The sequence below is a fragment of the Rattus norvegicus genome, chromosome 9 (genome assembly GCF_036323735.1).
Source record: "Rattus norvegicus strain BN/NHsdMcwi chromosome 9, GRCr8, whole genome shotgun sequence".
In the NCBI taxonomy this organism is placed as follows: Eukaryota; Metazoa; Chordata; class Mammalia; order Rodentia; family Muridae; genus Rattus; species Rattus norvegicus.
In genome coordinates, this window is record NC_086027.1 from 93,358,924 (window position 1) to 93,376,195 (window position 17,272).

Consider the following 17,272-nt stretch of genomic DNA (forward strand, 5'->3'; position numbering starts at 1 on the left):
AAGGGTTTTGGCGCAGCGCCATCCACAGCGCCTACAATCGTTTATCTCGGATGAAGCCAATTTATTTAGAAGCAGATGTCACCAACTGATTAAAAACTTCTCAGCAGCGTAAATTCCATTTGCTGCTGAGATGAAAATTAATAGACACAAAGCAGACAACATTTTTACACACGTGACAGCTCATCAGGGACACTCAGCACGTGCCCAGACATCCACACTGGCCAAGGTGAACCCACTGCTCGCTCCTGCAGCCTCCCTGAGTAAATGCATCTGACTCCCTCCACCTTCTTCTAATATGTCCCTTAATCCTAAAGCTGTCAGGATTCTTTGTCGCTGTCCTACCTGGACAGAGGTTTTTTTTTTTTTTTTTTTTTTTTTTTTTTTTTTTGGTTCTTTTTTTCGGAGCTGGGGACCGAACCCGGGGCCTTGCTCTTCCTAGGTAAGCGCTCTACCACTGAGCTAAATCCCCAGCCCCCTGGACAGAGTCTTAAACTGCCTACAGACACTGAAAAAAAAAAAAATGACCCACAGAAGGGTGCTTTTATACACACACACACACACACACACACACACACACACACACGGGGAGGGGGGGTGTTCCCTAGGGAAAGGCTGAAAAATCTAGCAATCTGTGCATTGAAAGAGACCTTTGTCTAACTCTTAGGTCTGTGAAGCTAACAGAGGAAAAATAGAGACTTTACAGAATTGATTTAGAAAAACCACTAAATCATAGAACAGCCATAACAACAGCAAATTCCACGAAGGGAGAAAACTCGGATTTCCACAATCGATGCGTTGTACTATCAGAACTATCCAATTAAAAAAAATAAAAGATGTGTAAATAATTAGAGAAGATGCTTTGCAGGGACTTGAGAGATGGCTCAGAGGTTAACAGCACTGACTGCCCTTCCAGAGGTCCTGAGTTCAAATCCCAGCAACCACATGGTGGCTCACAACCATCTGTAATGAGATCTGATGCCCTCTTCTGGTGTGTCTGAAGATATATAATAAATCTTTTAAAAAATGTTTTTACAAGGATCCACCTGTAAAAAAAAGAAAGAAAAGATACTTTATACTAGGGTTGAGTGGGGAAGCAGTCAAAATTTGAATATTATACTTAGCAAAGACTTTTAAAGTTACAAAGGTTACATTCAAATACCCAAAAGAAAAGCTATGTCAAGAAATTAAAGTTCTGAGAAGGTTGGGGATTTAGCTCAGTGGTAGAGCGCTTGCCTAGGAAGCACAAGGCCCTGGGTTCGGTCCCCAGCTCAAAAAAAAAGAAAGAAAGAAAGAAAGAAAGTTCTGAGAAAAGTGTCTGATCAAGTAGGGAATATCAGTAAAGAAATGAAAATTATGAAGGAAAGAGAAACAATTTCTAGGGTCAAAAAGTTCAGAAAGTGAAGTGGAAAGCTCATTGGGGTTGGAGAGGAACTCGAAGCTTATTAGAACAAGCAGAATAGGAATTACTGAACCTCAAGACAGGTCAGTTAAGAGGGATAGGAAGAAACGAATAAAGAAAAATTAATAGAGGCTCAGAAACCCTGAGACCTCATGAGAGTCTAATGTATGTATAGTGTGAGTCACAGAGGAGAAAGGAAAGAGGGGAGAAGATGGGATATTTGAAGAAATGTCTCAAACATGTTAAAAGCTTTGCTTCCAAGTCAGCACTAGTGGGAGATACAGACATTCAAGAGTCGGCACTGAGAGAGAGATCTTTGGGTCACTGTGGGTCGTGTCCCCAAAGGGGATTTAGAGAGTCTAGTTCAGTCAACCTTTCTTGTTTTATCCTCTGGCTCATGTTATAAGCAGGTTTGCTCAGCCACAAATGTCTCAACATTGTCACTGGGCACACCCAATGCCTAGCACCATGGGTCCCCCCAGTCATACCGTAAAATGTAAAAAACAAAAATCCTATGAATCAAAGTGAACTTCCACTTTAAAATTTCCTTCAGTTGTATTGTTATAGCTAATAAAAAGCTTGCTAACACGGCAGCTGACTTCACTTCAGAGTCAGTACAGAGCAGTGGATAGCATATTCGAGGTCATGAAAGGAAAAGAGGAACTGGGGAGATGACTTGGTGGGTAAGAGTACTGGCTACCGTTGGAGAGGATCTGAGTTTAGGTCCCAGCACCCACACCAGGCAGCTCACAGCTACGGTGAGGACGACGATCCTGCTCGGGGACTGGAAGTGACTTGGGACATGAGCGGGGTTGGTGCCTCAGCCTCCTAGATACCTAGATAAAATAGAGAGAACCTAAGGTCAAGCCAACACTCCGGCCATGGTGCAGCTGCTCACACCAGACCTGCCCAGGTCCTTGAACTTCCACTGACCTCTCTGCATCTGCAACACAAGACTCCTGGATCAGATGACAGCAGAGACTCCAGTAGCTCAGAGAGACTCACTCAGGGCGGGCTACCCAAAACACATCTTTTCCAAACTCTCCCACCTTCTTTCAACAAACTAGACCATTCCTGAGGCAGTTGCTATTCCACCAATCTACCACTGAAGAAAGCAGACAGCCCAGGGGAAAAGATCACACTCTATGTGAGAAGACTTACACATACCTACCTTCAGAACTGATGTGACCTAGTCAGCCCACTAGTGTCACTAACCTGAAACTCCCGATTGTAACCAAACCCTTGAACATAATAGCTTCTTTCTGGCTTGGTTTTAAGTGATTCGCAGCCACAGAGACGTGTCTCTGAATATTTAAATATGCTTCTCAAATATTAAGCAGACCCCTCAGGCCATGGAAGTGGCATGTTCATATTCTCTCTCTCTCTCTCTCTCTCTCTCTCTCTCTCTCTCTCTCTCTCTCTCTCTCTCTCTCTCTCTCTCCTCCCTCTCTCTCTCTGAACCACCTTCATCTGACCTCAATTCCCTGCCAAGTTCAAGACTTTTTTTTTAAAGAAGCGTTTATTTATTTCATGTATGTGGATACACTGTAGCTGTTTTCAGACATAGAAGAGGGCATTGGATCCCATTACAGATGGTTGTGAGTCACCATGTGGTTGCTGGGAATTGAACTCAGGACCTCTGGAAGAGCAGTCAGTGCTCTTAACTGCTGAACCATCTCTCCAGCCCCCAAATTCAAGACTTTTAACAAGAGACTGAGAGATGCTCAGCCACTCATGCTTGCTGCTCTGGTAGAGAACCCAGGTTTAGCTCCCAGGACCCACCATTCGATGTCTCACTCAAATAACTCCAGGGGCCAGCAATCCCCAGCAATCCTCCTGTCTCAAACATCCTCAGAGCTAGAGTTACAGGCGCATGAGCATGCTCAGTGTTTTACGTGGGTGTTGGGATCTAACTCTGGCCTCGCACATGCTCAGCAAGCACTCCTCACTGCTGTCGATGTTTGGGGAGCAGATTCAGAAGTACTCTAATGCAGGCTGGAGAGATGGCTCAGTGGTTAAGAGCACCTGACTGCTCTTCCAGAGGTTCTGAGTTCAATTCCCAGCAACCATATGGTGGCTCACAACCATCTGTAAAGAGAGCCCTCTTCTGGTGTATCTGAAGACAGGTACAGTGTACTTATATATAATAAATGAATAAATCTTAAAAAAAAAAAAAAGGAGTACTCTAATGCAAAGCTTATGTTGGAATCCAAGCTTTAAAACTACAGTGCTGTTGTATGTGGATCACTGCTTATTTTGACACAGGTCCTTGGCTGGATAACCCAGATTGGCCTCAAACTTGAAATCCTCCTTCCAACACGAAAGTCTTCCTAGCACAGGGATTGCAAGAATACACCTCTGTACCTGGATATATGTAATAATAATAATAAAAAAAACATTTGGGAGAAATGTGAACATTTCAATCATTTAATAATTTTTGTGCTAACGTAGGTTGAGAATTTTAAAGAATACTGCCAACCACATAAACCAAGGGCTGTGGGGAAGCGGCAGTTTACTTTTTCCATTTCCCCAGCAACACTGGGCTGAGCACGAACCCCTCGATATTATACAGAAATCACAGCCTCTCAACACGGAGTCACATACTCAGCCCGATGTGAAAGCTTTTCTACTGAATGCTTCAGGGGCCAAGCTGCTTAACCACCAGTGGTGTTCTTTCATATTTATTACCTAACCTTCAGACCCACATGAACCCAGATTAGGCAGCTCTGAGAGATGTTATAACACTGAAAAATAGCCGCCTTAGAAGTCAGAGAGTTTCTGAGCCCCACTTCTGTGAGCCTTGTCTATAACACAGTGAAGGAATGGTGTATCCACAAAGCTGTCAGAACCTGGAGATGTTACCCTAGATGACAAATCTTAAGACCTCAAGAGTCTTCATACCAATTTTACTTAAATGGTCTTTAAATTCATTCACACCTGTCTCGGAGCGAAACAGAAGCTGATTAACCTTATCAAATTGAAGAGGTCCAAAATCACCTTGGAAGCCTAAGGTTGTGCCTACCTATGAGGGTGCTTCCAGAAAGGCCTCACTGAGGAGGGAAGACCCAGCCTTCCTGTGGACAGCTGGGTTCCATGAGCTGGACAGAAGGAAAAGAATGTGAACTGAGCATGGCCAGATCAGCACCATCTCTCTCCTTCCCGACTGCAATGGTACACAATCCTGCTACCACACCACCCACCATGATGGGCTATAGCTCTTCTTAAATCATGAACCAAAATAAATCCTTCCTTCCTAAACTGCTTTGGTCAGACATTTTGTCAAAACAATGAGAAAATTAACTAAATACTGAAGGGAAGGTGGCCCTAGAGCCAGGAAGACCATAGGGATAACATCCCAGGTCAAAAATAGGCAATGGATTCCCCGCCTTTAGAGTATAGTAAAACCAACCCCCTTCCTTAATTTGACCTCCTCTGTCTAGGTCACCTTCAATCTCATGCAAACTTTTGAGGAATGAGTTGCAGATTCCCACATGGGAAGGTAAGATCAGTCAGTCAGCACTGACCTCCCAGTTTTTCTTACATAAATTGGGAGAAGTAGGACAGGGAACTGAATCACCTCGTGCCTATACACCTAGCCTAGTTCAGGGAACGGCCTGAGTAAAGAGGGGCATGAGACCTGCATGGCTGCTCATACCACACCCTAGACCTGGCACACAAGTACAGTGGCTTCTAAAGGGATACTGTGCTCTCTATTAAATGGCCCCCAACAACTGCCACTACTTTAAAGATCGGTGCTGGAGAGATTCAAGAACACAAACTCTTCTTGCAGCGGTAAGCACTCTCCTAGCGTTATAGGAAGTCTGCCCCCAATATTGTTAAGATCAGCCTCTGCTACTTAGTTTGGCTCCTAGCATTCACGTCGTGTGGCTCACAACCACCTATTAACTCCAGGGAAATCTGATATTTCTGGCCTCTGTGGGTACAAACCCACACACAGTAAAACATCATCTATAAAGTCCATTAATGTGCTGATACCAATTCCCAGAAGTACTTCAACCCCAAGGGGCTGCTCCCCAGTCCCCAGCAGAGCCAGGAATATAACTTCACATTGCAAACTCTCACCTCTACTGTGTTAGCCTTTTTATAGGAAAAAGTGTCCACCCCTCCCTTACCCACCTAGATTAGTGTTTCAGAAATAGACCCATTGTCGTGAATAGAACAGACAGCCATGGTAGCCAAGGACAGTGATTTTGAAGCATTCCCTATCAGGAGACTCTATTGTCTCTGCACATTGTCTTTCAACAATTCCAAAGACACGAAGGCTTCGCCAATGCACAGAAGAAGCTCTTAACAGTGATTGCTCCAGTCAAAGGTAAGTGCTCTCCTAGTGTTCTAGACAACCTGCCCCCAATAGTTAAGATCATCCCTGCTACTTAGAAGTAGCTTTTCAAAGTAACATCCACACACTTCAGGAAACACCCTCTGGTTGTACATAATGTAACAAAACTAACCACGAAGGATAATGCTGTTTATTAAAAATATACTCAGGAAGTCAGGGTATTGATGCAATTTTACATACACACTTGGTAGTCTGAAGTTCCATTATTCCAGCAGTTTATATAAATGTTTCAGATCAAAAGAGAAAGAAAACACTTTACAGAGACCAGCAGTTGCTTATCAGTTTGGTCATGAGTCTGCTTGTAGTAAAAATAAAACTCCCTCTTGCATTGCTGAAGAATGTCCTTAATAGAGAACAAGTTCTGTAAGCACTAAGAAAGTTCTTCTTGCATTAATAACTATTCGTTTGAACTTCTTAGCATATGCCAACTTTTTGACCCTGTTAACTGCTGTGGGTTGTGCCAGGGCTATTACCTGTCTAGGCAACTGAGACTTTCCAGTGACGTGTCACTAGGTCTCTCTCGCCTTACTGTGGATGCCACTACTGCAGCATCAAACCTAACACCTATGTAACACCTTTCAAAAGAATCATATAAAACAAAACAGTTCAAGACAATATGCTCATTACAATGGGGAAAACAAAACGGGTCAGAAAACTGAAAGCGTAAAAGAAATGGAAGCCACTTCTGTTAATAAAACACCCAGAATGTAAAGCAAAGACTAGGCATATTAATGCACTTTTTCTCCCAAACATATCACTCTTGACAAATTGCTCTTGGAATAATGCTAGCCTTCCTATTTCCTGAACTTGTACTTACTGGTAAGAAATGAAAAAGGAATCTCAAAACAAAATGAACTTGAGAAAACACCACTGGTGATGGCTGGGAGATGGCTCAGTGGGGTTGATGCTTGAGCCACAAGGACCCATGGGGTCATCGCTCACCAGCCACATTAAAAAAAAAATAAAAATCAAATCTAGGCATGGCTGCAGAGTGCTGGGGTGGGGTGGGGTGGGGTGGGGGGGGAAAGACAGGAGGATCCCTGGTAGTCAGGGAAAGGGATGGGGACAATCTGCCTGTGAGATGCAGAAGCTGCTCTGTCCTTGCCCTTCACATTTAAGAAGCCCAAGAAGTCACTCTTGAACCAGAAGGCACCCGTTGGCTACACCACACCTCTTGAGGTGTACCTAGTTTCACAACAGTTAGACACAAAACTCCTCACTGCTTCCCTAGTGTTGGTGGCTATATCGAATGCTTTTGCTTCAACTGGGCTACGACATCTCCTGCCACCTAGACCTAGAATGCAGTGTACTCTCCTGGGACCAGGAAGAGGTTTTGGTACATCCTGACAATACTGGAATGACTGAGTGTTAAAAGCACACCAACCACGCCTGTTGCTAAGTCCCTGAATCAGACCAGTGGAGTCACAGCAAACCAAGTGTACACACCCGTAGTGTGCAATGAGGCCTCTGGCTCAGAGTGCTTTAAAGCGGGATCTTTCTCACTCTAAACCAACCACAGGACCCATATATTGAGCAAACTTTTTCAGTGACTGTAGACTCAAACATTCCCGTCAGAACCATAAAAACCATTGAATAGATACAAGGAATCAATGAAGCCAATCTGCCAGCACCACAGGTGTAAAATGGAAATACATATTACTTTAATATGAAACATCACTTTGTTTTATACAGATGTCTACATTTTAACAGATCCTTAAAAAGTGAGGGGGGAAATGCTATTTCCACACAAAAATCTTTGTGCTGTTTGTAAAACATTGAGAACAGGAGACAAAGGGGCCCAAACCCCATAGCCATTAAGGGAAGCTGCAGAACCAAGTCCCTCCAAGTCCCATTGGTCATTGACAAGCCTCTGTGAGCAGAGACCTCCTGGCCCAACTCCTCCCCACTGACTGGGCAAACTGTCAAGAGATTTCTGTCAGCAAGGGATGTTTACACATAAGACAAGGTCAGTGTAGAATGACAGTAACAGGTAAACCAACCCACTACCTTCCTTTTGGGTGATAGAATAAAGAAGGCAGCTCTATGTCAGTACAATTAGTTTCTTCAAAGTTCAGGTTGGTTTGTTTGTTTGTTTGTTTTTTAATGGTGCATTAATGAAGTCAGAGAGTTCAAGTTTACTAGTCTTCATTTGAGCCTCAGGAAGAAACAGATCTGCTTCCACTTCCTTTCCGAATTCTATGCTCTTCAAGTAGCTGTAAACAGCAGCAAGACCGCCATGGCGTGACTTGTGGCCACAGGACGACTCACTTGCACTGTAATGTAAGCGCTTAGACAGGGGGGCGTGTGTGACAGCACAGAACTATAAACAAAAATGGTGAAGCAAATCTGTTTTATTTTTAAGTAGAAACATTAACCTGATGATTATTGCAGATCTGAGAAATGAGAACACAAACAAATGGACAGCACTGCTTACAGGTGCTTTGATCTGTGTGGAGACAAAGGCTGGACGGTTTGTCTGCAATTGACCCTGGGAGAAGACGAGAGTGAAATAAAGACTGAGAACAGAAACAAACAGGAGTAAGGGAGGAGAAAATATCTTTTTTTAACACCAAGACGGGGGGAAAAAAAAAAAAACTAATTCATTTAAAACTTTACACCAATTCAAAATGGTTTGGCCATATAATAAATACCGACCAGCCCAAGCTGTGGACCTTTTAACCTATGCAGAAAAACATGAATGAGCCTTCCTTCCTCCTTCTAGAGGACAATGGAGACACCATGTAAACAGACCTAGTGTATCACTTGGCAGAAAGCCAAGTGAGCTCTGTAACTATTTTAAAACTAAGCTATAAGAAAGGCCTACTTACCTAGTTACAAAGGCTGAGTTATATTGAGAATATATTTCAATTCAATGAATTTTAGATTGTATCTTAATTTGAATCAACACAGGATAAGGCCCAGGGCTAATGAAACTGTGCGTGCTGTATTTAAAAAGCAAAACAAACAAACAAAAACCAAACACCAAACCTGTATGAACTACAGAGGCAGCAATGAACTGGGAAAAGAAAATTAGAGACAGGTGGAAGGCACACAGAACCCCTTTACTAAACTAGAGTTGTCAAATACACATGAGTTTAACGACTGTACTTATGTACAAGAGTTGTCTTTGGAAGAAACAAACTGCAGACTTAGCTAGATGGATACACACAGCCCAGAATTAAACTGCACAGCGACATTTATTGTTCCAGCCTGAAAAAACATCCCTTTGAAATTTCACACAGCAAAGCAAGTTAAAAACTTCACTCATCAAATAAATGATAATTTAAACAAGAACTTGCTAAAGAAACCTCATCACAACAATGCTTTAGGGCCTGATCACTTAAGTCCACAGGGCCATTATGAATTTAAATCTGCAAGCCGTTTTCCTACAACAAGAGGGAGGAACATGTTTCCTTGACTCAGGTGACACAGAAAAGAAATCATGATTTTTTTCTTTTGCTGTAACAGGCAGACATTGATTTCTTGTTGTGATCAGGAAAGATGGAATGACTGTTGGCCTTCTCTTGCTGCTATCAACAGTTTGTCACGCATTATCTCAATGCTCGAGTAGTCCGGTAACTTAAGATAGTTCACACAAGTCATTACAGATGGTAAGAAGTCATCTGGGTTTTCTGTTGATTCAAATGTCTTCCGCACAATCGTCAGAGGTGGATTTAAACTCCGAAATCCTAATTAAGAGAAAAAGTTCCAGAAAATTACTTAATTTTTTTTAGATGCTGTTACCACCACAATATGGCCACACAAACCACTCCTCCCTTTGCCTAATGATAGCCCACTGGTTAAGAACACTGGTTACTCTTCCAGAAGACCCGGGCTCAATCCCCAGCATCCATGTGATGGCTGACAGCTCTCTGTAACTCCAGGCCAAGGAGGACCCAACACCTTCTTCTAGCCTCAGATATGCATGGCAAGCACAGCACCCATACACAAAATAAAAATTTACAAAAACACCCAAAGTAGATTCATTTTACTTATTTTTAAATCTAGTCTAATTTAACCAGGAATTTAAAACATGACAACTCTAGAATTTTATCTAAACAATATTCCTGGCCATTAGCAACTGTTAAGGCAGCCTCTGGATTTCCTTGCCATTATTACTTCTTTACATAATCAGGTTGGCAGCTCAGAAACAATGGTGGTGGAATAACTAATAGTGCACACCAAGTAATGGACGGTCTCCAAAGACAAGTGATGTTTCATTCACAAAGGCTAAACACAGACACTACCCACCTCCGACTGGCAATCGTGGGCTACCAGTCACAAACTGGAGAAACAACCTCTGCTGCTCATTATCAAAACTACTGAGAATCTCAAACAAGAACTTCACAGCCCGACTAAAACAAAAAAGGAGAACAAAATTACTTTTGTGTTAAAATGCAACTGTTAATATACCAAACCTCACTTATAATCACTGGTAATGATATCAACTTTCAGATATACTTTCATTACAACACATTTTACAAGCTATTTTGTTATAGCTGAAATCCAAATGGAACAACTTTAATAATACACAATTTTAGAAAAAAATTCCCACAAAATACCTAGCTATGAAGGGGAGAACAAGTAGAGTCTATATTTACCTGTCATGTGTATAGCCATGATCAGGCCGGCAGCATTCCATCAATGTCTTTGCATCCCAAGTGTCTGCTTTACTGCCACACAGGAGCTGGTCCAGCTATGAGATGAAATAAGGCAAACAAATTAGTATAGAAATAATCCCCAGGCTTGGGTGACAGTAGCTGTCTAAGAGCATGGCTTCCAGTGTGCAACCCCACCAGGCCCCTTCACACTGCACAGCCCAGCCTGGTCCAGAATCCTGCTGCTATACTTCACACAGACTCTATCTCCCCGCAACAGAACTCCCTTACTTAACCAACTTTCTTTCTTTTTTTTTTTTTTTTTTTTTTTTCCTTTTTTTCAGAGCTGGGGACCGAACCCAGGGCTTTGCGCTTGCTAGGCAAGTGCTCTATCGCTGAGCTAAATCCCCAACCCCCTTAACCAATTTTCTTAATCAGATTTTTCCCTAGCCTTCCCCAAACTCCAAGCCCTTACTCCAAAATCCTATAGACTGGTAGTTTATAAGCAACAGGGTTATTGTTCTGCTGTGGTGACCTCACAGACAACAGTGGTCCTGTGTTGTTTAGCTGTGCTGCTCACCTCTTCTGGGTAGAAGTACTGAAGATGGCTGAGCGGGAAGACAGATTCAAATCCATCTCTGAATGAGTCAAACTGCCGACAAACACCTTCATTTAGTGCCCAGAATATCACCAACTGCAAAAAGAAGTCATTTTAAAACTTCAACACGATCCCAAATCTATTAACTACTTAATATGTGACAAAGTATAATAAATGACTTTCTAGAATCACTTTGACTTAAAAGGTTCTTAAGCTAAGTGGTGGTACACTCCTTTTTCATAGCACTCAGGAAGACAGAGGCAGACAAATCTCTTATGAGTTTGAGGCCAGCCTGGTCTACAGAGCAAGTTCTAGGACAGCCAGGATACAGAAAAAAAACTTGCCTAAAAACAAAATACATCAAAGGGAAAAAGAAAAAGCTATTAAATCTCCACACTATTATCAGTAAAAAGTCAGTCAGGTGAATTTGGGGATTGGCCAAGTAAGACAATGTCAAAACTACCTACCACATGCATTTTTACACTATGTTTTAAAATTTCACTCATAGAAAACCTTTTCTCCAGAAAAGAATCACATTGTCTTACCAGAAGCCAAAGGCAATGTCCCAAAAGATTAAAATGTCACTGAAATTAAAGAATAACATTTCAAGATCTTTAATGGGCAACTGGCCACATTTTTAATGTGAAGTGCTGACTTCTCAATCCTGTCACGGTCTGAGACCCATCCTCTGCAGAGTACCTAATCCTAGAAACAGATACAGCTTGGAAATGCAGGAGAAAATGTGGTCAGAAAAAGCGGCTCTAAATTTACTGAGCCACCAATAGCACAGGTTAATTTGCTGGTACAGAGAATATTCAGATACATGAAAGAAACCACTACTGTTTTAAAACAATTTACACAGTATTTTAGAAAAGCAAGAATGTGAACACATACTGTGTTGCTAAGCTGGAGAAGCAGCTTTCACAAAGATGGTACAAGGGACAGGTGACATGGGTAGATCGCCTGCTGAGTTACTCAAAGGGACCGCTTATGATGCACAGAACTACTGGGGAGCCAAGAATCTTGGATATTATCTTGTTTTTAAGGAAAATAAAAGAGACTAGAGCTGACATTTTTAAGAGTTCTAAATCCCACACAAGTTAAGTAACTAAAATCAAAATGGATTCAAAATGAGTGCTCTCGCTTGACTCCACCGATCATTATGTGAGGAATAGTGCGAGCAGCCTCCTCCACACTGGTGAACAGAAGTAGCTTACAATCACTTCAAACAAGTGATGACTCCTTCCCACAGGTGTTTCTTCTTAAAAGGAGAAAATTGTGGTGTAATGCACTGTATTCAATCAAGTTTAAAGATGGGTCAAGATCACACGTGGTGTGGAGAAAGAACCGGTAAGCTTTTAACACAAACACGTTTTCTGCACTGTGAGGTCTTCTCAATTGTGAGGGAAGACAAAGTGTGAAGAGAGGGTAAGTTCTTAGGGTGTTCTGTTGTTTTAGCATAAAATATTTGTATGTTCTCTACAAAGCACACAGGCACTTACAAAGGCTAAATAAAAGGACCTCCCAATAGTAGTCCCAATGGTATGTGCGGTCTTTAGAAAAGATCCACACAGGCAGAAGCTAAGGAACGAAGTTTAAGTCCTTTCCTCCTAGGACCACGGCAAACAAACTCCTACACCCCAAGACCACACAGAAAAAAAGACAATACATACTCTTAGGTATTCTTCCAAATTGTGGATAGTAACTGGAATATCCTTCCCTCCTTTCTTCAATTCAATGTTGGGAAACCCAGGCAGCGTAAAATCCAATCCCAGATCTTCCACTGAACAGCCATTCATTGTGAGAGTTTCCAATGCATACTGGAGACTCTCTTTGGTCTTAAATGGGAAGAGAGTAACAGGAAAATTCATGCAAAATTATATTGTACTTATAAAAAATAATCCTTTAACAACTGACGATTCCTTTAGTGCCTAGTTACAAATTTTTGGTCATATTCAACATATTAAGTAAGTCACAGGAGTCACAAGGGAAATAATCTTAGCCTCAAGATACAATTATATTTGTGAAAGGAAACAAGATTGCTGAGATATTTTCCATACTGAGAAGTTACTGTTCCCTGTAAGCACACTCAAATCACATACTAAAGAAAGTCCTTACATGTTTTTGTTAAGCTTTAACAAAATAAAAACAAATTTTTCTAAATTCTAGGTCAATATTGATGGACCAATCTAAGTATATACCCAAGAGTAAAACATGTAGAAAACAATATAGATAATGTACTACACCTAGTAATGTTTCCATTACTTTTCCCCGTTCCCTATAAGGCACACACTAGAGGTGTTCACTTCTGGGTCTCTTTTACAGGGAGGAAAAGAAAAGAAAAGAAGAAAAAAAAAAAAAAAGCTTCAAAACAGTCAAGTCACATCAAACCCAAGGTATTTTTTACTAGGCCCACAACTTAAAAGGTCTACATAAAATGTTTTTTCTAAAAAACAAACAAACAAAAAAACCAGTAAGGATCGACGGCAAACACAAAAAACTAAGTACCATTGAAATTGAAGGCCATCTAATTAACACTGATCTATTAGGAGGCTCTGAAACTGTCCTTCATGAAATCAGGCAGAGGACTATGGACAAGCAAACCAGGAGGTTATTATGGGATAAAAGTCAAGGGAGAGAAACACTGGGAATACTGGAGGTTTGCTCTCATGAAGAATCTAGGGGCTAATGAGATGGCTCAGTGGTTAAGAGCACTGACTGCTCTTCCAGAGGTCCTGAGTTCCATTCCCAGCAACCACATGGTGGCTCACAACCATCTGTGATGGGATCTGATGCCCTCTCTTTTGGTGTGTCTGGAGGCAGCTACAGTGTACTTATACAAAATAAATATATTTAAAAAAAAAAAGAGTCTAGGTAGTTATAATCTCCAATGGTGCATATAAAAAGTCCCAAAGAAACCTATGATTTTATACACACTTTTTTAAAGAAAACAACCCTGTCTCTATACAACCAGTCATAGACTAAAGCGATCCAAACTCTTCCCCCTGATCACACAGCCATCTATAACATGCGATACACCCAGAACATGTTTAAAGAAAATGCACTGTTACTTTCTCTGGCTTTTATATGAGATCAAACTTGACTACATTCCCATTTATCTTGTAAGAATTTATTCTACCAGCTTAAGGGCCTAGGTATCTGTGTGGTGGAATGCTTGGAAAATGTGCCCCGTTTGTATGTTTTATAAAACAAGGAGAAAGTGGGCAGGGGATATAGCTCAGCTGGTTGTTTACTTGGCACTGTGACAAACATCTTTCATTCCAGCATTTGGGATTTAGAGGCAGGGGAATCAGAAATGTAAGGTAATCCTTGGCCACATAGAGAATTTATGAAATACGTAGGACCTTGTCTAGGAAAGGAGGGAAGAAGGAAGGGAGTGAGAGAGAGGAGAGAAAAAGGGAGGAAAGGATGGAATTGAGCCTAGCACTTTATTTGGAACAAGACATCTATTTGCTTTTATTAAATCACAGAGGGTATATTGTGAAATTATCTATTAGCACAAATTAACACATTTTAATAGAAATATTTAGCCCCTCTCTATTAAAATGAAATATTGCTGGGATAGAGAGATGGCTCTGTGCTTAAAGAATACTTGTTCCTAGATTAAAACAGAGACCTGCCCATTCAGAGCCTGCCTCACATGTGGCCCATACATATACAGCCACCCAATTAGACAAGATGGATGAAGCAAAGAAGTGCAGGCAGACAGGAGCCGGATGTAGATTTCTGAGAGACACAGCCAGAATACAGCAAATACAGAGGCGTATGCCAGCAGCAAAGCACTGAACTGAGAACAGGACCCCCGTTGAAGGAATCAGAGAAAGAACTGGAAGAGCTTGAAGGGGCTCGAGACCCCTTATGAACAACAATGCCAAGCAACTAGAGTTTCCAGGGACTAAGCCACTACCTAAAGACTGACCCTGGACTCTGACCTCATAGGTAGCATTGAATATCCTAGTAAGAGCACCAGTGTAAGGGGAAGCCCTGGGTCCTGCTAAGACTGAACCCCCAGTGAACGTGATTGTTGGGGGGAGGGCGGCAATGGGGGGAGGATGGGGAGGGGAACACCCATAAAGAAGGGGAGGGGTAGGGATTAGGGGGATGTTTGCCCGGAAACCGGGAAAGGGAATAACACTCGAAATGTAAATAAGAAATACTCAAGTTAATAATAAAAAAGAATACTTGTTCCTCTTGCAGAGGACCTGGGTTCATTTCCTAGCACCATGAGGCAGGCCAGCAACTGCCTGGAATATAAAGTCCAGAGAATCTGATGTCCCCTTCTGGCTTCCGAGGGTACTGCATGCAAGTTGTATACAGACACATGTTTTTAATTATAAAAAAGAAATTAAATATTACTATAAGATTAACCCAATCAAACACATTCACTTAACAAACCTGACAACTCTAGAACAAAGAACTAATCTAATCCCCTGGACCTCTCCAGCAGACCTACCTGGGATTTATCCTGCTCCAGTCTTTTCTTCTGTCTGACAATGTCTTCTAGGTGATACACTGATCTGGCTACCACCGGATCAATGTCAAACAGATCATGAGATGTCAGTGAAGTTTCCTGCCGCAGCATCCACTTATAAAAGGGCAGGCCAAGCGGAAGGTCCACCTGAAAGGGAACATGTAACATACTTGTCAAAACAAGCTTTTGGGTTGGGGATTTAGCTCAGTGGTAGAGCGCTTGCCTAGGAAGCGCAAGGCCCTGGGTTCGGTCCCCAGCTCCAAAAAAAAAAAAAAAAAAGCTTTTAACAGGTATTTTATAAAAGGTCATTTGGAAAGGTAAAATAATCTCCCTCCAAGGAAAAATAATTTAGGAACTGTTTCTCTCTTTACATGAAATGGAGAGCCATAAATTGGTGCCCAAATTTCTGCCAACATTTTAGAATGAAAACTAAAGAGCCTTTTTAAGCACCAACACACAAAACAGAACACCAACGATGAATATACAATATCCATAAAGTATTTTCCATGAGGGCCTCTAGCACTAAAGTGTTCCTCAGTAGAATTGTATTTTGAATCAACTCAACTCAATATAATTCTTACATATTTAATATTCTGAAATCAGAGAAAGGAAAATGAAGTACTTACTTAAAAAAATTAAAATGACTGAGACTGCTAAAATAACCAATGAAGCGTGTGCACCTCTTTTTAAAGAGAACGCACATTTGTGGGTTTATCAGATGAAAATGTCTTACCCATACTGATGATAAAAGTATCTCAGAGAACGTGAGAAGAGGAAATAAAGAAAAGTCCAGAAATATTCAAACCTCCATAAATATGATCACTTAGTTGATTTTCACAAGAGTATTCTGATATTCAACGAGTTTACTACCTATATGCTCATGGTTTTCCTACCAAATTAAAAATGTCAAACTGAATCATATAAAAATAAAATTAATGTCATCCTTATGTTGCCTGACTCTGGGCCTTGGCTACTGAAAGAGTTCTATGTGGACTAGAGGACAACCTTAAAAGTATGCTACAGAAGCAGAATTGGCATTTTAAACAAAAAATTTCAAGTAGTTCATGCACACATTCAGAACAGAGCAGCAGTGCTCAAAAACAAGCATTGAGTGCATGGGACTAAAGTACTTTCATAGAACACTGTACAACTACAGATAAGCAAACAATCCTAAACTTACCAATCTGAAATCCATGATAGCCTTAGCCATTAATTTTCCTAAGAAGCGAAACTTCATCTTAACCTTTGCGATGTGAGCTGGCTTAGCTGTCCTACCAAAGGGAAGCGCAAACAGGCCCTGGAGGTTTTGAATATACTTGGTCCCTTCTTGGCTTCCTGTAAAACGAGCAAGTACCACACTTCAGATGAATTTTCCAAAACAAAACAAAACAAAGCCCGGTAACTAAGAACATTACGGAACTTGGCATTCAGAAAACTGAACCAATGGTCTCCAGGACCAGAAGACCCTTCCACTGGGTAAATGACAAACAGGGTGGGAACAAATGAAAGGCAAAGAACCCGGCCCCCAGCAGAGACTACCTGGTGGAAGGGCTCCCTTACCTCATCTGAGTAATACAGACTGACTGACTCACAGCAGCACCTTACCTTTTGGATTGCTAAGAGTTACTTCTTCACCTCTCCAGAGACCCAAGTCAGCTCTCTGTAGTTCCTGAGAAACAAGTGCATAAAACTCCAGTGTTGGCCCCAGACCTGTACCAACCTAGAAAAATAATAAAAGGAGAATGAATCATTTCAAGTTTTAGAAATTCTGGTGCCTTTTTTGCATGGCAACCTCTTGGTGACATGGATGCTAAAAGCATGTGTT

At 41.5% G+C, this 17,272-nt stretch overlaps 1 protein-coding gene across 50 annotated transcripts in view; it reads right to left on the reverse strand.

Annotated features, from left to right (window-relative positions):
* Positions 1 to 5,867: 5,867 nt before the first annotated feature.
* The window catches only part of Trip12 (thyroid hormone receptor interactor 12), a 126,225-nt gene continuing 114,820 nt past the window's right edge, over positions 5,868 to 17,272 (reverse strand). For 49 of the 50 annotated variants that reach the window (XM_063267250.1, XM_063267247.1, XM_063267240.1 and 46 more), the window contains 8 exons: positions 17,053 to 17,167; positions 16,628 to 16,782; positions 15,430 to 15,594; positions 12,629 to 12,793; positions 10,938 to 11,051; positions 10,361 to 10,455; positions 10,011 to 10,114; positions 7,399 to 9,448 (listed from right to left, as the gene is read on the reverse strand). In XM_063267250.1, coding sequence (XP_063123320.1) covers positions 9,252 to 9,448; positions 10,011 to 10,114; positions 10,361 to 10,455; positions 10,938 to 11,051; positions 12,629 to 12,793; positions 15,430 to 15,594; positions 16,628 to 16,782; positions 17,053 to 17,167 — 1,110 coding nt within the window. In that variant the 3' untranslated portion in view covers positions 7,399 to 9,251. 50 annotated transcript variants of the gene reach the window in all.